Source organism: Mustela lutreola, chromosome 5 (genome assembly GCF_030435805.1).
Source record: "Mustela lutreola isolate mMusLut2 chromosome 5, mMusLut2.pri, whole genome shotgun sequence".
NCBI lineage: Eukaryota > Metazoa > Chordata > Mammalia > Carnivora > Mustelidae > Mustela > Mustela lutreola.
In genome coordinates, this window is record NC_081294.1 from 148,110,431 (window position 1) to 148,130,824 (window position 20,394).

The following is a 20,394-nucleotide window of genomic DNA, read 5'->3' on the forward strand; positions in this document are numbered from 1 at the left end:
TAGGGTATAAGGTAAGCTAAAAATGTTTATTAGTGACCCAAATAAGATTTGATACTGTGTGGCATCTATGATTTCCTAGACGTTTTACCCTCAAGGGACCTTAAATACATAATCTACTCAGATTAGAGAACTGAAAGTGCTGACCATGCCTAAGATTATATGGCTTTAGTCAACCTGATTCATCTGTGCGTAACCCAAAATGGGCTGGTCTGTGGTGTGCAAGGGGTATGAAAATGAAAATCTCCCTTCCTGCAGCTTCTGCTTCATTTTCCAAGGTTTATACTATCCTGGGCAAGCTTCTGGCACTGGTGAAGGCAGCTACAGGCCACATAATGGAAGGAAAGGATTCAAAACAATTCAGCAGGTGTAGTCTTACTCTTTCTCTACAACATGAGCCAGCCCATGCCAGATAATGCACTGTTCCGTGAATGTGCCTTTTCCTGACACCTGCTCATGCAGCTGACTTCTGGAAGTGTACCTAGAACTCCCCCCGCTTCACATCTTACCTCTCTGCCTAATTCTGATTTTAACTTTCCTTAAAGCCTGTATAAATCATTCAGGATACTCTCTGCTTCATAAGAACACTCACAGTGAACTTCCACTATCACAGCCCTACTGCATTGTAGATAAGTGTGCGTATCACAGCCCTACTGCATAGTTTATCATAAACGTTCCTGAGCCTAGGTGGCTCAGTTGGTTAAGTGACTGCCTTCAGCTCAGGTCATGATCCTGGAGTCCTGGAATAGAGTCCGCATCATGGTCCCTGCTCAGCAGGGAGTCTGCTTCTCCCTCTGACCCTCCCTCTTCTCATGCTCTCTCTCTCTTCCCCTCATTCCCTCTCTCAAATAAAACCTTTAAAATAAAATAAACGTGCATATAATAACCTTCCATGATTGTAATGTGCCTGAAAATAGGATCCTTTTGGTTTTTTATTTGCTACCCACACATAATATTTAGTACATTTTCTTAATACATTCGTAGTAATTCATTATACATTAAATGAACTTTTTTAATGCAACCTGCAAAATATTTAACGTGGCAAAGCAACATTAAAGAAAATAAATCTTGGGACGCCTGGGTGGCTCAGTTGGTTAAGCAGCTGCCTTCGGCTCAGGTCATGATCCCAGCGTCCTGGGATCGAGTCCCGAATCAGGCTCCTTGCTCGGCAGGGAGCCTGCTTCTCCCTCTGCCTGTCCTGCCATTCTATCTGCCTGTGCTTGCTCTCTCCCTCTCTCTCTCTCTGATAAATAAATAAAATCTTTAAAAAAAAAAAGAAAAGAAATCTTAAATTTTTATATGGCTTAAGATAAAGCAAAATATTTGCAACATATGTATGCTCTTAACTTCTAGTGTGTATGAAGAACTCATACCAGTTGGAGATGAAAAAAAACAGAAAAATGAGCAAAAAATATTAAAACGCAGTTCATAGAAGAAAAAGTGTGGGGGTGATGGGGATTAAGGAAAGCCCTTGTGATGAGCACCAGGTGATGCATGGAATTGTTCAATCACTATATCATACACCAGAAACTATCATACCACTGTTAGCTCTACAGAAATTAAAATTTTTAAAAAATTTATAATGCAGATGCCTACTAAAACACAAAAAATGCAGAATCCCCTTACTTACCCAAATAACTGAGATGCTAATTGTCACCACATTAGCAGTTGTAGAAAGCATGATGACTGTCAGTATTGGCAAAGTTGTGGGGAGGGAAGTCTCGTCATATTGTTGGTGCATGAAATATGAATGGGCACCACATTTTCAAGGGGCAGTTAAGCAAGATCTATCGAAAGTCTTGGGCGCCTGGGTGGCTCAGTGGGTTAAGCTGCTGCCTTCGGCTCAGGTCATGATCTCAGGGTCCTGGGATCGAGTCCCGCATTGGGCTCTCTGCTTAGCAGGGAGCCTGCTTCCCTCTCTCTCTCTCTCTCTCTGCCTACCTCTCTGTCTACTTGTGATCTCTCTCTGTCAAATAAATAAATAAAAATCTTAAAAAAAAAAAAAAAAGTCTTGAAACAACTCTTATTTGCACCTTCCATTTATTCACTCACTAAGTGCCTATATGCCCTCAGCTTTGGTATATAAGACAAGATCCCTATTCTCAGCACTTTGGTTCTCATTAGGCAGGTTTTTAGATTTAAACTGAAATCTTGAGTGGTTTTTTTTTTTTTTTTTAAGATTTACTTATTTATTTGACAGACATCACAAGTAGGCAGAGAGGCAGGCAGGGAGGGAGGGAAGCAGGCTCCCACTGAGCAGAGAGCCCCATGCGGGGCTCTATCCCAGGACCCTGAGATCATGACCTGAGCTGAAGGCAGAGGTTTAGCCCACTGAGCCACCCCTGAAATCTTGGGTGTTTTTAACTTGAGTTTTTAGAAATAATAGAAAGGAAAAAGGTTTGGTACCAGATACTAGATGTACCTGTTTTCTTACACAATGTTAATGAAAAATAAACTATGTATGTTTGAGTAGGTTACAAGAGTCCTTACAAATCTGCAGTTCTGTCTGTGTCCTCACAGCGGATACATGGCCAGTGTATGTTGACTGCTCAGAGCAGTCACCATAAAGAAGGCCCTACCGTTTTGAGACGGCTCTGTTCCTTACAAAGCTGCCTTCTCTTCCTCCTGCCTCTTCCAACTATTTGCAGTTTGTTCTACTACATAGACCTTTAAAGCTTATCTTTTTCCTCATTCCCACCCCAGTCACCCTAAATCTTCTTAGTCAGTAACAAATCTGTTACAGTCATTGTGACTCTTTTTTTTTTTTTAAGGATTTTATTTATTTGAGAGAGAAGAGAGTGAGCAAGAGAGAGAACGGGGGGGGGGGGGGGGGGCAAGGGAGAGGGAGAAGCGGACTTCCCGATGAGCAGTGAGCCCAACACAGTGGCTCAGCTCCGGGCTCCATCCTGGAACTCCAGGATCAAGACCTGGAGACACTTAACCTACTGAGCTCCCCCCTTCCCCAGGCACCCCGCTGTGGCTCATTCTTGATCCCTCTCTAACAACCCACTTCCAAATCTGCAAATCCTAACAGCTTTACCTTCAAAACCTGTTACAAAAGCAGCCATTTGTCCTCTCTTCTGCCAGTACTCTGGCCAAAGCCACTGTTATCTCTCACTCAGATGGTTGTTAATAGCCAAATAATTGGCTTCCCTTGATCTGCTTGCTCTCCGGCCAAACTCCCTCAGTGATTTACATTGTTCTGTGAGGGCCTATTTGATTTGTAATCCCTACTTCCACTCACTGCTGCCCCTATCTGTGTTCATCAAACACTTAATATTTCCTCCCTGGGCTTTTGCATTTAACTGTTTACCTGTAAACTTCCCCCAGACGGCTACAAATCTCACTAACTTCCCTTCAGTCCCTGCTGAAATACCACTTCATCAGGGAAGTGTTCCCCTGAACACCTGTAAAATGACAGATCTCACCACCCTCTCTATCCCGCTTCTCCTGCTGTTTTTGTCTCTATTACACATTTGTGTACATTATGTGTCCATTTCTCCGCACATACTGTCATATTCGCTGGCGTGTCTATCTTCCTCTACCCCACTCCAGCCCTATAAGGGCAGAGCCTTCATTTTGTGAAGAGTGCCTAGCATATAGCACGTGCTTCTTTAAAACGTGTTGAATGGGGCACCTGGGTGGCTCAGTGGGTTAAGCCTCTGCCTTCGGCTCAGGTGGTGATCTCGGGGCCCTGGGATTGAGCCCCATATCGGGCTCTGCTCATCGGGGAGCCTGCTTCCCTCTCTCTCTCTCTCTGCCTACCTCTCTGCCTACTTGTGATCTCTCTCTCTGTCAAATAAATAAATAAAATCTTTAAAAAAAATAAAAATGTGTTGAATGGATGGAGAGACCATTATTTCCAGATCTTTAGTAACTCTTATTTCCTTCTGTGGATATCTACCCTACGTCAGTGTCTGAAAATGTGATAATCATTGCCCTGGGCAATGCTGAGTACAGTGGAAATACTACTTCCTTGGGTCTAGGTATTCTACTTTTTGTTAATAGAGCCTATGATGCCAATCATTTTCCTCTTATTCTAATTTCTTCCTCTTCCTCCCACGCCTCCTCCTCCTTTTCAGCAGTGTAACTGTTCCGGGAAGAATTCAGGTGTCCTTTGCACAGAAACCAAAAAAAATTGAGAGAAGTCTGCTGGATTTGAATTCACTACCCCAGGATCCCTAAAGAACACCAAGCAATCGAATTACTCTAGACAATTACTTCTGTTTTTCCCAACTTTGCCCTTTAAGCATACACAGGGCACTGTGTGCTTGGCACTGAAGGGGATATAAAAATAGAATGTAAGCAGACACTGTCCTAAAGGTTCTGTGTTTCACATTATGACTCCCATTAGCAACTATTACATGCTCTGATGTAGTTAGTGCCCTAAGAAGGATACTGGTTATCACCCCAGTTCAGGGGGAAATATAGTTCACTCGAGAGAAAAGCATTTGAGCTAAGACCTTCTAGAATCTAGTCAGGAGAAGAAGCTTAAAGGAATGGATTGAGTAAACACAAGATAGTTGCTACTTCCATTTTGCTGAAAGATCTACTTGTTAAAAAAAAAAAAAAAGTAAATAATGGCAAAAGGTGGAGAACTTTGAATGCCAGACTGACAAACTTGTGTATTAGAAATAAGAGTTACTTGGGTGCCTGGGTGGCTCAGTGGGTTAAGCCGCTGCCTTCGGCTCAGGTCATGATCTCAGGGTCCTGGGATCGAGTTCCGCATCGGGCTCTCTGCTCAGCAGGGAGCCTGCTTTCTCCTATCTCTCTCTCTGCCTGCCTCTCTGCCTACTTGTGATCTCTCTCTGTCAAATAAATAAATAAAATCTTTAAAAAAATAAAAATAAATAAAAAAGAAATAAGAGTTACTGAAAATATGGGGCTGGGAAATGACATCATGAGCTGTTGCCTTAGGATAAGAATCTAAGTGGCTGTGAATAAAGAATTTACCCCAACGGCAGAGGGAGAGGAGAGGAGTTTGCTGGAACCAAGGAATGCTGTTTAGGAGATCTGCAACAATCTAGCCAACATAGACGCTGAAGCATGTATAGTAACAATAGGAATAGAAAGGCAGGAAATCATAAAAGATACGGAGGTATAAAATGTGACATTTGGTAGAAGGGTTTGAGAATGAAGCAAGGAAAGGGGCTGACCATGATGGATGTGGTTTTTGAGCCTAGGTAGCCTCACTGCAGAAGAAATAGAATCTCCAGGAGTTAAAAAGCATGGCTGGCTTGAACGGAGTTTCAAATATGTTGCATTTCAGGTGCCAAACGATGTTAAATAGAACTGGTCTCGGTATATAAAATTAGGGAGAACTTGGTGACATCCACATAGAAACCACCAATGAAATTGTGTTTGTGGGAAGATGTGGAGAAGAGAGGCAATGAATATGAATGCGTGAATACGGCTATATTAGGTAAGATTCTTGAATTCTTTGAGGGTCAAGAAGAAGAGCCAGTGAAAGAAAGCAGATTAGGATAGCTAAAACGAAGTAATTAAGAGACAACAGAAAACCCACCAAAAAAAATTAGAGTAAACAATAAAAAGCATGTACAAAGTAGTCTGCCCCAGATCAATTAACCACCTCTCAGCAACCTGTATCACAAAGAAATAGGCTTCTGAGGTGCTTTCCACTTCTTTCTGAACAATGGCGATCCAATCGTCCGTCATTTTTACCCCCTAACAATATTGTTAATATTTACAGTGTAATCAGTTTAAACACTGATGTTTAAAATATAACTTTAGGGCACTTAATACATGGCACAAGTAAATTTAAGTATAGAAACACACGTACAGTGAAGCAAAATGGGGGTGGGGTGGGGGCAGGGAAAGACCAGTCTTGTAGAAATTTAGGCCTTAAATCCGAATTATTCCCTGGGTCCGTTTATAATAAGGAATGAATCTGTCCCTCACATTTATTTTCATTCACACTCAAGTCGTGTCGTTCGGAATGCGTGCTGAGCGCCCTGCACAGCACAGAAACACGTTTCCCGAAACAGTAGGCTCGTTCAAGTGCACGCTTCGATTTGATCTTAGTAGTCCAGTTAGAACCCTTTAAATTAACTGCTTTAGGCGCCATCAGTGATCCATCCGGTCTTTGCACCGAAGAGATTTTAAAGGAATTGTTTGATTTTAAAATCGAAGAGGGGTCCCTGGCCTTCCGTCGTCTCCCTAGACTTGCTCAAGACCCAAGTGTCCTTTGTGAACAAGCATTTTCAGTACAATACATTTAGGTTTGGAGTCCCCCCCACCCCCAAGAAAGACTTCCAGTTCTTTCTGTTTTGCTTTTCCACCCAGCCTGGAGCATGTTATGGAGACTTTTCAGTCGACGACACAGGAGCTCTTCAGCCAGGGAGTGGACTCTGTCGTCAACCTTCGCAAGCAATTCACAATTCCTCAGCCCTGTTTGGAAGGGTGGGTCCCCTTCCCAGCTCGTCAGCGTCCCCCCAGCCCCGCAGCCTTCCCCCGACCCCCTTCGGTCTACGCCCTCGCGTCGCGCAGCCCGGCGGCGGGGGGCGGGGGGCGCGGGCGGAGGGGCCGGGATGGGCGGACACAACGCGCCGCGCCGAAGCGGGCGGAGGACGGCGCGCAGCCCACCGAGCAGGCGGGGACGCGGAGTCAGGGGCCCCCGGGAGCGCCGCGGTGCCGCGGGCGGGGGGTTCGGGGCGACGCGCGTGGACCTTGTCCGCACGCTCCCGCCGCCCCCGCCACGGTCCCCGGGTCGCTCCCCGCCTCTCCCCACCCTCCGAGGGCCGTTGGTACAGTCCCGCCGACTCCGAGAGCTTAAAAAGGGCCCGGGCCGCCGAACCCAGCAGACTGGGTCCTGGTTCGGGTCCGCGGCGCGTTCCTTCGGGATCCCGGATCCTCTTCCCTGCTGCGGGGTCGGGGAGCTCCTTAGTCTCGGACGCTCGCGTTTGGGGGTTGTGTGTGTGTGCGGGCAGCTGTCCAGCCCGCCGCTAAGCTCCTTCGCCCCCAGCTCCCCTGCGCTCAGCTCCCGCTCCGCACGCAGCCCGCTGAGAGCCGCGCGCGCCGCCAGCTCCGCGAGGGATGCAGCGGACCGAGGTGCTCAAGCCGCGGAGCCTGGAGGATCTGATCCGCCTCCTGCACCAGCTCTTCGCCGGCGAGGAGGTCAACGTGGAGGAGGTGCAGGCCGTCATGGAAGCCTACGAGAGCGACCCCGCCGAGTGGGCAGCGTACGCCAAGTTCGACCAGTACAGGTGCGCGCGCCCTAACCTTGACCGCGGGAGCTGGGGCGCGGGTCTCCGAAGCCCGGCGGCGCGGGCTGCGAGTCGGAGCAGGAGCGGGCAGTGGGGGAGGAGGGGGCTGCCCTGCGCCCGCCCCCAACGCGCCTCGCCAGCACCCCAGTGCTGCGCCTTCTCGCCCTCCAGCCGCGGGGCTGCCCGGATGCGGAGGCCACCGCACGGCTGCAGACTGTTTTGTTCTCTTCTCGCCGGTCCACCTGGACGCTTCCGAACCTCTGCTCGGGAGCTGTGCTCTTCCTTCCCGCTGGGGCGTCTGCCCCAGGCGCAGCGGTGCAGGGAAACCCCGGTGGCCCCCAGCGCTCAGGCTGTACGCTGCCCGCCGCCCCTGGGGGACAGATGGAGCGTACTCCCCGGAGAGAATTCCATCAGCCGTCCCGAGAAAGGGGGTGAGGGTGGAGGACACATTCCCCCGAGCCAGTTCTCCATCAGTTGGCCGCCCGGAGCCGGGCACCTGCCAGCAGGCGTTCTTGCCACTATAAAAGAGCGTCGTGGGGTTGTGTGCTGCTGCTTTTCAGCTTCTGCTGCACCTCCCAAACCCATTTAACTTGCCGGACTGCGGGGTTATTTTCAACCCACTAGCAGGGTTATGAATGCAAGGACTGCTTCCCTTTGAGCCCCCAAGCAATACGCCCTCTCCTGTTCTTAGTTCTGAGGCTCTGGAGTGTAAATTGTAAAGACCCCTGCTTCCCACTTGTGCTAGAGTGAGATGGTTCTTTGCAGCTCTGGCTTGGTGATATAAATAAAAATGAACCTCTACTAATCCTCCAGAGCCAGAAATAAAACCTGATCCCACCCCCCACCTCCCCACCCCTACCCCCCCGCCCTGAATGGTGAGGGTTTCTTTCCCAAGGGCTGCTAGCGATTCAGCCTTTGTGGTTGGGCTGAGGCTGGGCAGAGGAAAATACCTGAAAAATAAGAATCAACCGAGATTGTTTTCCTTGGGAGCAGTTCCTTTTAGTTACCTTACCTAAACATAGGTAGTATGTTTGTAGGCAGCGGCTGTTTTTTCTGCATTTTAGGATTTGAAATAAAGCGAAGCTTGCTTAAGATCCCATTTTGCACTTGGAAGTGGCTCCAGGAAATTCCTTTGGTTCCTATCTTTCTGTGGCTGCCAATAAGGCTGCAAGAGTCCACTTTCTAATTTTGCTGTGAACTCTAAATGAGGTCTTACTCTGGCACAGGTCCCTTTCCCGTCACTTTCCTGGTGTATTAACTCATTTATCTCATGATAGCTCTGTGAGATAGGTAAAATCCCTGTTTTACAGATGAGGAAGGTAGGCAATAAAAAGGTTGGAGCACCTGCACTGGGTCAGACTTAATCAGGTAGCTCCGAGATTCAAATTTGCATCATTATTCCAAGCCCTCACTCTAAAGGACCACTAACCTTTCCGCAGATCCCTGGTGTCATGGTAGTTTGCTCTAAGTCTAGATACTGACCAAGTGAAATTAACCAAACGGCAGTAGGCTTGGGCTCTTAATCTTTAGGACAAGGGCATTTCCAGGGGCTTTGAATTCCTCTTGACTAACAGGCTCAGGATCAGCTGAAATGCAGACATTCGTGTTGATCTGTTGCACAGGTATCCAGAGGTGCAACTAAGGAAGATGATGGAGTCCTGGGTGGGCACTTGGGGCAGCGTGGAGGGAGAGATGTAGGAGAGCGCAAATCGCTTTGGTAGAATTTTTTTTTTTCCACACAGAATAGATGTCCCAGCACTGCGAAGGATTCTGATCTCTGACCTTGGGAAAACCAGTGCAGAAAAGGCAAGACGGGGGACACCTGGGTGGCTCAGTTGGTTAAGCAGCTGTCTTTGGCTCGAGTTGTGATCCCAGGGTCCTGGGATCGAGTCCTACATTGGGTTCCTTGCTCAGTGGGGAGCCTGCTTCTGTCTCTGCCTATGCCTGCCTCTCTGTCTGCTTGTGCGAAGGAGCTCGGGCGCGCGCTCTCTCTCTCTCTTTCTCTCTGACAAGTAAATAAATAAATATAAAGTCTTGGAAGAAGGAAAAACCAAAATGGAATATGTTCTAGTGTGAGGCAGATGGCAAATTCTCTGGAAATAGCCCCAGAGAGGCAATGATGGAGGTGATCCCAAGACTGGTAGAGGGAGAATGAGTATCCTGACACCAGAGCGGAGTTTATTGGGAATTAAAGGCTGTGTGCACAGCCCCTTGCTAGGTCATCAAGGGCTACCCAATAAGGATGACTGACATCTAAAAAGCATTTTACTAATCCACTCTCCCTTGCTGACCCTGCCTGGCCAGCACCTGGCCTCCTGCTTGGGGAGGAAAGGGGAGGAATGGGCATTCAGGACGTATATGAACAGATGATCCTGTGATCAAACACTCCCCCAACTATGGGATAAAGATTCCTTGTCTTAAAAAAATCTAAGTGAATGTCATAATTATCAGACTTGGCTAATTAGTTGGTGTGGATGGTATACCTCTTTAACCAAGAGAAACTTTAGAAGTGGTTTGTTTGTTTTGTTTTTCTGATGGTGTGCTTGTGGTCATTTATATCAGGGATTTTTTTTGTGGCCAGTTACTAATTTCCCCTGGAAAAGGTTTTAGAGTGTTACTTACTTCTTTATGGAATTTCATTTGTTGTGTACTTAAGTCAGTCCCCACCCTATTTGTGGAGGAATTTTCATTATGAGTCCTTTTGAATGTGGTTTGTGTCTAGGCTAGGACAGAAAGTAAGGAGAATGCCAGAAACAGCTATTTAATGAAACCTTGTTTCTAACGTTATGGTTTAGCTACAGGGAGGGGGAAAAAAAAAGATAATAGCAGCATTCTTGCCTAGTAAATGCACCTTGTAAATACTTCTTTAAGAAACTTACTGTTTTGGGACGCCTGGGTGGCTCAGTTGGTTAAGCAGCTGCCTTCGGCTCAGGTCATGATCCCAGCGTCCTGGGATCGAGTCCCACATCGGGCTCCTTGCTCAGCAGGGAGCCTGCTTCTCCCTCTGCCTCTGCCTGCCATTCTGTCTGCCTGTGCTCACTCTCTCCCCCTCTCTCTCTCTGATAAATAAATAAAATCTTTAAAAAAAAAAAAAAAAAAAGAAACTTACTGTTTTTATTGGTTTGAGACTGTCAGGAGGAAAATTAAGGAATTTGCTTTATTTTTTTTCCTTTTATCTTTTTGGTGCAATGAATTAAAACAGAGCAGTTACAAACATGGTAATACAAACTACAGAAATGTTCAAAGTGAACTGTGGAAAAATGACTTGTTTTCATTTGTCCTGTATTTTTCTTTTTTCTTTTTTTCTTTTTTTAAGATTTATTTATTTGTCAGAGAGAGAGCGAGCGAGAGCAAGCACAGGCAGACACAGTGGAAGGCAGAGTCAGAGGGAGAAGCAGGCTCCCTGCGGAGCAAGGAGCCCGATGTGGGACTCGATCCCAGGACGCTGGGATCATGACCTGAGCCGAAGGCAGCTGCTTAACCAACTGAGCCACCCAGGCGTCCCTGTCCTGTATTTTTCTAATGTAGAACCACATTTATAAGACGTGTAGAGGTAGAAATGTTAACCTGTCAGTGAGCCATACTTTGTGACGTACTTCTTTTTCCCAATGCACATTTTATCGACCAGATTCAAATTTCTGAATACCTTCCTTTCAGGTATACTCGAAATCTTGTGGATGAAGGAAATGGAAAATTCAATCTAATGATTCTATGCTGGGGTGAAGGACATGGCAGGTAATACAGCTAGTCATTTGCAAATCCTTTGTAGATCTGTTCGAGCCCAAGAAAAGGACAGTGCCAGAATGGCCACAAGTTTGGGAGCATTAAGAAATCTCACCTTACAGTTGTTTGTTCAAAATGTCCCAACAAAAATTCTCCTGGGAATTAACAGAAGGGGTTTAGGCATAAACCACGTATATCAAAACCAGCCCCCCAAATGAGTAGTAAATCAAAGGAGGTAAGTAACCAGTTTAACTTAATATCTCTCTCTGTGTCTTCTGTGGAGTTAAATGTATATGGAATTTTGCTAAAACTTGACCTTGGTGGTGCTTTGAAGTCCGTAAACAATTTCGGGACCAAAGACCCAGTGTCCACATTTGGACCTAGAAAAGCAATTCACAAATTCAGAGAATCTCTTGTTACTTCAAGTTAATTGTTTACTGTCTTTAACCTTTTTCATTCTTTTTAGCTTTTTTATGTAGAGGGCTAGGCGGCTTAAACTAACACCAATTCTTTGAAACTTGGTTTCTTAATTTGTCCTTAGTGTATACACTTGTGAGTATTGTTAACTCCGTAAACAGATCCTTCTTGGGCCTTTGAGAATGGTAAAAACAATACTTGCAGACCCGTTTTTGATGGAAGAGAGGAGACCTGCATTGATGAGATTTAGGGGGAGTTGGGTCTATAGAGGACTTTTCTCATAGGGAATGGCCTTGTTTGCATTCATTCTCTCCATATTTTTTGAAAGCAGATTATTTCAAGAGTAGGACTAGGCTTGGGCACCTGGGTGGCTCAGTTGGTTAAGCGACTTGCTTCTGCTCAGGTTATGATCCCGGACTCTTCATAGTCCCGCACTAGGCTTCTAGCTCCATGGGGAGTCTGCTTCTCCCTCTGACCTTCTCCCCTCTCGTGCTTTCTCCCACTCTCTCAAATAAATAAATAAAATCTTAAAAAAAAAAAAAAAAGGACTAGCCTTTATGGATTTAGGAGATGAGTTCTTATGGTTTTATGCATTCAACATAGAAGATAACGGCTAATAACATACAGGTTCATCCTTTTATTACTCTTAGGTTTCCATGAATAAATGCTTTCTGCAGATGCAGGATACTTTCTTTCTCCCTCTATTGTTGGGAACTAATCACAGCTGGCTCTGAATCTACAAAATATTGGCATGATTGCAGTGAAATCTCTGGGTGTTAATACCCATACACATACCTTTGTCCCCCAAAGGGAGAAGATAACAGAAAAGTCCTGGGGTGGAGTGGGGGGGGGGGCAAAAAAACACTATGTTAAGTGATCTTACCAGTCTGATGCAATTTTTTTTTAAAGATTTTATTTATTTATTTGACAGACAGAGATCACAAGTGGGCAGAGAGGCAGGCAGAGAGAGAGGAAGGGAAGCAGGCTCCCTGCTGAGCAGAGAGCCCGATGCGGGGTTCCATCCCAGGACCCTGGGATCATGACCTGAGCCGAAGGCAGAGGCTTTAACCCACTGAGCCACCCAGTTGCCCCGATCTGATGCAATTATGAGAGATCATTATCTTTATCCTTTCTCCAATTTCTCCGAAGTTTCATAATTGAGTTGTGGCTCAGCTTAATTGAGTTCTTGAAAGCTGTGTCTTGCAGAAGAGAAAAGGTGGCTGGTTTTGTGTTTCTGTTATCAAAGTAGTATTACAAACCCGCTTTTTAAAAACAGAGTGTTCTGTACTTCGGTTATACATCCAAATTGCCCTGCATGTATGCACTAATATGGAAGACCTAGTATGTTATATGTTGCCCTGAATGCTGTTAATTACAAATTGATGATATTTGCAAAGCCAGCTGAAATGGTTTGTGACCTGTGCTCTTGACAGTATGCTGCAGCGGTAAGCTCTGGGCAGAGTGTTAGGTGGCCCGAGGTGCTGGACTGTCCACTGAGTTCCATTGTTTTCTTGTCTATGTGTAGCAGTATCCATGATCACACTGACTCCCACTGCTTTCTGAAGATGCTGCAGGGAAACCTGAAGGAGACCTTATTTGCCTGGCCTGACAAAAAATCCAACGAGATGATCAAGAAGTCTGAAAGAATCTTGAGAGAAAACCAGTGTGCCTACATCAATGGTAACAACCGATTACCTTTTTCAAGGAGGAAGGGGGAAAAGCCTTCAACTCCCTTCTGAAACACTACAGAATTGGGTTCATGGAGTCATGGTTCCAGATACTTAGAAAATGATCTAAAAGCAGTAGGTTGTTGTTTTTTTTTTTTTTAAGATTTTATTTATTTATTTGACAGAGATCACAAACAGGCAGAGAGACAGAGAAGGGGGTGGGAAGCAGGCTCCCCACTGAGCAGAAAGCCCAATGGGGGCTCGATCCCAGAACCCTGGGATCATGATCATGACCTGAGCTGAAGGCAGAGGCTTTAACACACTGAGCCACCCAGGTGCCCCAGCAGTAGTTTTGTTGGTTTGTTTGTTTTTTAAAGCTTTGCATCTGAATTAGGATCACTTACTCAAAAGTACAAGTCGGAGCCTATAGATTGGTACCCACTGACAAGTTATTTCCTGCCAAGTCCAAGGACAGTTAGCATTGAATATGAATGTACAAAAGTAGATTCTTCTTCTTCTTCTTCTTCTTTTTTTTTTTTTTTAAAGATTTTATGGGGCTTGAACCCCACAACGCTGAGGTCGAGTCTCATGCTCTACCAACTAAGCCAGCCAGGCACCCAAAAAGGTGATTCTTAGGGAGTGAAGCCAGGTTGGAAATACTAGTCTTTGTGTTAGAAAATGTTCCAGAAATGATTAGGAATGCTGGCTTGTCCCTGTTTTTGTTTTTGTTTTGTTTTGTTTTGTTTTTTTGGTTTTTTTGGTCCCTGTTTTTGTAATATGCATTCAGCATACCCTAAAAACATGTTCTCAAGGGAATCTTTACAAAGCGCATTATTTAGTAATGATTTATAGATCTCCTACCAAGAATTCGTTCTTCCTCCTAAATGCCATCTGGGAGAGCCATATGCTTTTCAGAAGAATCTGTGATTAACATCTGTATTTCTAAAGGGGATAGTAACTTTCCACAAAGCCTGCTAAAAATGACGGGAGATCATTTTCGATTCCCATTTATGGATGAGATTGTCAACATATAGGAACAATAAATAACTCGTCTGAGATCTGTCAGCTTTTATGTGCCGGGCAGCATTTGAACTCAAGCCATTTGATTCCCAAGTTCATACTCTTAATTGGAATGCCATCCCACTGATGTAAAATAAAATACCATAGAGACTTTTTCCTGGCTATGCAACTTTCCTCTTGTATCTTAAAGTCCCATATTAGTTGTGATATTTGGTCTCAGTTTATTCATTAGTTTAAGAATGTAAGCCACTGGGGCGCCTGCATGGCTCAGTCAGTTTTGTGTCTGCCTTCAGCTCAGGTCATGATCTCAGGGTCCGGAGATTGAGCCCCACATCAGGATCTCTGCTCAGTGGGGAGCCTGCCTTTCCATCTCCCTCCCTGCTTCCCCTGCTTGTGCATGCACACTCTCTCTTTTCTCTGCCAAACGAATAAATCTTAAGAAAAGAAAAGAATGTAAGCCAATTACAAAGGTCAGATAGTATGGGAAGTTCCTCCCCCATTCACAAAGCACAGAGGTGTTCATTTCTTCTGTGGCAGGAAGCTAAATTTTATTTGAGGGTTGCTGTATATATAAGGCACACCAAATTTCCTAGAAAAACTTTGTTGCCCAATAAGGCCAGAAAGGATTTCAGCTAGAGTCCTAGAGTCTTTATGAAACTAGATTTGGTCTTAAAGAGGAGGTAAGCTTTATTCAGGGGTTTTCAGTGCAAAACCTCCAGGAGCCAAGCAGGTGCAATACAGGCCAGGAGTAAGGCTGTGGGGTACTGGTGTATGCAGGCCACACTGTCCAAGGGGGTTAGTGACGGCCACTCAGTTCCAGCCACATAGTTCGAATTCTTTCCACCAAAGTGGGAAATTCTGATTTCTATGGGAAATTTTGCCAGTTGGTAAAATATGGGGGGAGGGGATAAACTAAATATTTTTGTAGCCCATAAGATTAAAAGCCTCAAGGATCAGCCTTTGATTTTTACAGATACAGGAGGAGTACAGATAGGTACTGATGCTGGGAATGATGTTTCAATAAAGGGAAGAGCGTGCAGGAAGGGAAGGCACAATCTTTGCAAAGAATGAAAAGTTCTAGATGGGTCTCACTAGACAGAAGAAGGGAGAATGGGCTTGGATAGGAGTGGTAGGAGAGTAGAGTGAGATCAAGGCCTGGGCCTCCCAAACCAGCTGAAAGTAAGAGCTGGCTTAAGTCCATAGAATTTTATTGGGAGTATCTTGATGGATTCCATAGTGGTGTGCAACATAGGGTGGAGGAAAAGGGAAATTGGGGCAAGGAGATCAAATTAAATAATGTAAAGGCAAATGGTAGACATGCCTGGACCAAACCGGCATCTATAAGTATCTCCAAGAAAGGTCCAAGGTTTTTGTGACAGATGGTACACCATAGGCATAAAGGAAAGGAGGCAAAGATGGATGGATGTGTGACTGGATGGAAGGATGGATGGATGGAAGGATGGATGGATGGGTGGACGGATGGATGGAGAGAAGGTAGGATGTAGGAATGGATGGATGGATGGATGCTGGGATTATTAACACTAGGTATCAGGCACGAGTTTCAGGGGCTTCTCTAAAGGATGGTGGCTATGTGGGGTCTATGCCTGCAGGATTGTGCAGCTTGCAATTGGAGAAACAACCAGTTTATATAAGGGCGGCCATCTCTTCAGAATGTGGAACCTGGGTTCGGAATTGTGCCTAAACCAGTCTGTTATGAGCAGTAAGCTATAGAACCAAAGAGTCTGCCTTTGAGAATTACGTCCCATTTCAGGAAATGAGGAAAATGTCTAAAGATCCCAGAAGCTGTGAGTGGTTGGAAGGTGGTCTGACTATAGCTGGGATAGAACTACAGTTTTCGCCTTCTAGGCTTTGCCATTGTCTTGTGTGAGCTCACGGAGCCAGATCATGAAACGTAAATCAGAATTTGGTGCCTCCCTTGACTACATTAATTAACACAATTCCTTCCTTGATTATTCCTCAAACTCTCTCCTAACTAGAAATTTTTTCTCAACATGTTTTTGAGTATTTGGTCTTCCCTCCTTCCCCTCCCCGCCCCTTCCTTCCTCTCCTCCAGAGGCCTTAGCTTGAGTGTGAATTGGTCAGTCACTCACCTAGGGCTCACCCGCCATTCCTGAGGTCCTCTCCCACCATTCAGGCTTTCCCTTTGCTCCCTCCCGTTGCTGGTCCCCTTTTTTTCCTGATCTCTTGTCTGCTTCATTCTTGGCTCATGCTCTTATTTTGGTGAAGGATATCTTCATTAGCTCTATGAGAAAGGGTTCATGGAAAGTATGTTTTGAGACCTCATGTATCTAAAAATGTCTATTCCATCCTCTTAACATGGTTGACAAGTTAGCTGGATGTAGAATTAGGACCTAGGATCTTCTCTCCGAGCTATGAAGGTAATCCCTTGACTTATCATTTCCAGTCTTCTTTTTGAAAGCCTGGTGCCATTCTGTTTCTTGATTCTTTCTGTGAAATTTTGTTTTCTTTCTAGAAACTTTGGAATGTCAGTTAACCTTTTGGTACCTTTTCCTATCCCCAGTATTACAGTCCTCTCTCTTGATTCATGACTTTCATTCATTGTGTTGGGTAGTCTGTGGGTCCTTTCATTCTGGAAATCTGCATCCTTCTATTCAAGAAAATATTCTCAAGTTATTTCTTTGGGGTTTTGTGGGGGTTTGGTGTTTTGGTTCTGTTTCTGAACCTCTCATTGCTCAGATATGAAACCTTCTGAACAAGTCGTCTGATTTTTTTTTTCTTTCCCGTTTTCTGTTTTGTCCTCCTTTGTTCTCAGAGTCTTTTCCAGCTTGCTCAGTTTTTCTTTAAGCCTTTCTATTCAGGTTTTTATTTCTCAGATATTCCTTTCTATTTTCTGAGAGCTCCTTTAACAAGGAGCCTGTTTTCTCATCTCTTCTCTGAGGATATTAATCATAAAGTTGCTTTTTTTTAAAGTCTTCTCCTGAGCAGTGTCTGATTCAGGGGTCTATATTTTGAGGGGGCGTGGTGCTACTACTAGCCTTGCTCAGTTGTCTGGTGGCCTTGACTGTATGCTAATATTTGAAAACTGAGGACAAAAAAAAAGTTAACATGGGTGGTGTGTGTCAACTAGACTCCCTCTAGAGTAATCTGGCAGACCTTTCTCCTTGAGGAACAACTGATGGAGACATCTTAAAAAGCTTTGTTCTGGAGCCGATCAGATTCCCTGAGAAGGTGCTTCCCATCTCCTGTCTGGTAGGGGACAAGGAGGAATCTCGTCTGGCAGCATTCTGGCAGCTAAGTGGGGAAGAAAGCAGGGATCTTACCATTCAGTAGGTAAATGATCACCTGTTAAAGTCACTTGTTTTTTACCTGGTATCTGCCAGTTCTGAGTTCATGTATTGAGCTCTTTATCTAGAGTATAGATCTCAGACTTATACTCAAGGGAAATGAGGGAAAGAAGTAAAAGGGATTTGAGCTTTTTTTTTTTTTTTAAAGATTTTATTTATTTATTTGACAGAGAGATCACAAGTAGGCAGAGAGGCAGGCAGAGAGAGAGAGAGGAGGAAGCAGGCTCCCTGCTGAGCAGAGAGCCTGATGCGGATGCAGAACTCGATCCCAGGACCCTGAGATCATGACCTGAGCCAAAGGCAGCGGCCCAACCCACTGAGCCACCCAGGCGCCCGGGATTTGAGCTTTTAACCAGTTCCTGAATAGGCCTTGAACCAGTTCCTGGATTTTTCACCCCATCTTCATCCCCGTTTCCAGAGCACCTGTGTTGCCAGTCCCTGAGCTGTTGGTGTACACAGATAAAGATGTGATATCAAGATAGCGGTCAGGTTAATTTTTGGCTTTTCCCACGGATAGCTCAGGATTAGCTTTCTGTCCTTGGCCAAGTGGTTCATCTACTTTCAGGCTCTTAAACTTTTATTGATGTTGGCTCTTTCCCCATTGGTGGTGGTGGTGTTTTGGTCTTGGTGGACTGATGCCCTTTTAAAATTGTTCTAATACAATTGTAGGGGGGTTTCTTTCAGGAGAGAGTAGAGGGCATAGCACTTATGGTCTTTAACTGGAAAGTCCCTTTGAAGTAACTGCTCTCTATAGCAGATTGATTTATGCTCTCAGGTGGTTAATAAAACTTTTATCGGCACCTGTCAGTCGTCTAAGCTCCTTCATCCACTTCTCCTTCTGGGGTCTTATGTAGATTCCATTGGCTTACATCGAGTCGAGAACATTAGCCACACGGAACCTGCTGTGAGCCTTCACTTGTACAGTCCACCGTTCGATACGTGCCATGCCTTTGATCAAAGAACAGGACATAAAAACAAAGTCACCATGACATTCCACAGCAAATTTGGAATCAGGACTCCATTTGTAAGTAGAAGTTCTCTCTCCTAGGATTAAGTGCTTTGTGGGTCAGTGACATGACACTGTACACATAGCTTTTTTTTTTGGTTCCAGATACTATCCAAATGTCTTGTGGTTAAGTATGGTTGAAATGAAGAGTGGGACGGACCTTAACGTGGGGGAGAGGGTCCTCGTATCCTAATTCTTTTTCTTTTAACTTGGGAGAGGATATTTTCCATTTATATATTCTTTATTTTTTTCCATTTATATATGCTTTAACAACATAAATTCTATGCAAAGAGTTACGCATGGAGGAACTTAAAAATGTATGCTCATTCCTGAAGAAAATGTTTCCTCATTTCTTAGAGAAATAAGAATAAAAACTATTATTTGATGTTAACTGCTCCTGCTGTGACTTAATGATCACAGGCCTGCCTGTGAACTAGGACAACACAAATCACTCCCATAGTTAACTTTCCCAAAGTCAAGGCCCTACCTATTCTGATGATGCAAACACATATCCGTTTTGATTGCCAAGTTGCTTTTTCTTGGAGTAGTGATACTCTGTAGACCACAAATCAGTGAGAGGAGACTCTGGTAACTTGTTCCCCACGTTTCCTCCTAAAAATAATCAGGCCGCCAACAGTGGTCTGGTATAGCCAGTCTTCAACCTGCTGCCGAAATACTTTGGCCATTCTGCGAAACAGTTTCAAATTCATAAGAGACTGTCCAGAAATAGACAATGCTTGAAAACCGATACTGATCCTAAACAAATCTTGAAAAATGATCCTAAACAAATCTTAAAGTACTGCCTCAAAGGGAAGCGAGAGCAGAATTTTCTCAGGTGATTGCCCAGCCTCATTGTCTGCATTCCGATACCCAAGAGATAGTCTTATTACAGGAACAAAACACCAGGGCTTCCCTGCCAAAGCCAGGTTTTCATATACCTCTAAAAAAGCAAGGACTCCTTAGAAACGGGCTGAAAGTTCTCATGTAAAGATTCTGACACAACTTTCTTTGTCTCTTGCAGACAGCTTCGGGATCCCTGGAGAACAACTAAGGAGTACCACATCCTCTAAGGTTTTAAGCTTAAGGTCTGCTAAAAGTTTTACCCTGGACAGGGATGCCTCCAGCAGCTGCTGTCCAGTAATACACCTTACGAAGCCAATACTTAGATCTCCTGCAAGGCAGATGCTAATTGTCAAGCATTCAGCAAGCAGATAGTGCCCCAAGCTACTGCAGAAGAAAAACCCCATTAAAGACCAAACAGGCTCGTAATTTTAAAGGCCAATGCAAGTGCTCTCCTGGTTTTAATCCTCTGAATTCAGTGGAACCATATTGGGGAGGGATGTCAATGACTATCATCAATTCAATGAAGGTTTTTACAGCTTTTGGAAACCCTTTGGTCTCTGAATTGTAATTAGCAATAAATAAAAACCAGAAACCACAGACATCAGATGCTTGCCTTGTTCCTTAGAGGACTAAATGTAGGCGTCTTTTGTATTCTTTGTATGTTCTTAATATTTGCAGAGAATTTTTTGAATCTATGGATTTTATTTTTTCATTCTTACTTGACAAATTCCTGTCCATGAAGTAGCAGGATATGGTAGACAGAGAAACTCAAGGCACTTTGCCGTTTGTTAATGAAAGGGAGGCCAGAAGATTTTAGGAAAGTCCCTGTGCCCCTAAATCAGGCCAAAGCAAAAACACAAATTCATGTCTAATGTGTCCAGGATCCTAGTCAAAGACTTTGTACTGCCACTAACATTGCCAAATAATTATAATAAAACTGGATTTGAATACAATTCCAAGTTGTCTTTCTGTTTAACATGATCAGAATTTCATTTAATTCATTCTTTCTTAGACTTTGGTGGGGTACCAATACTGCAAAAGATACTTTTTATGAGGTGAGGTGGTGAGAGAGCCAAAAAAAAAAAAAAGATTCAATGCAGCTTACCTTTTCATGCTTCACATACGTTCACTAAATGCCCAAGGGGTATGAAGCCGAGGGGCTCTTGCCCCCG

The 20,394-nt window shown here is 44.6% G+C and overlaps 1 protein-coding gene across 2 annotated transcripts; it reads left to right on the forward strand.

Annotated features, from left to right (window-relative positions):
- Window positions 1-6,819: 6,819 nt before the first annotated feature.
- CDO1 (cysteine dioxygenase type 1) lies at window positions 6,820-20,175 on the forward strand. 2 transcript variants are annotated; one of them, XM_059175821.1, is made up of 5 exons: window positions 6,824-7,220; window positions 10,878-10,955; window positions 12,886-13,040; window positions 18,228-18,397; window positions 19,401-20,175. In XM_059175821.1, exons 1-5 carry the CDS (start codon window positions 7,051-7,053, stop codon window positions 19,428-19,430), a joined length of 603 nt encoding a protein of 200 aa, XP_059031804.1. In that variant the 5' UTR covers window positions 6,824-7,050; the 3' UTR covers window positions 19,431-20,175. The 2 variants fall into 2 exon arrangements, with proteins under 2 accessions (XP_059031805.1, XP_059031804.1); XM_059175822.1 differs by lacking the exon at window positions 10,878-10,955 and having other exon boundaries at window positions 6,820-7,220.
- Window positions 20,176-20,394: the final 219 nt, after the last annotated feature.

What these genes read in the sequence shown, in the direction of transcription:
- CDO1 (XM_059175821.1), top strand. Translation starts at nt 7,051, where the DNA reads ATGCAGCGGACCGAGGTGCTCAAGCCGCGGAGCCTGGAGGATCTGATC. An exon ending in TGGGGTGAAGGACATGGCAG is followed by an intron (nt 10,956 to 12,885) that starts GTAATACAGCTA and finishes GTCTATGTGTAG; the next exon opens with CAGTATCCATGATCACACTG. An exon ending in CCAGTGTGCCTACATCAATG is followed by an intron (nt 13,041 to 18,227) that starts GTAACAACCGAT and finishes GGTCTTATGTAG; the next exon opens with ATTCCATTGGCTTACATCGA.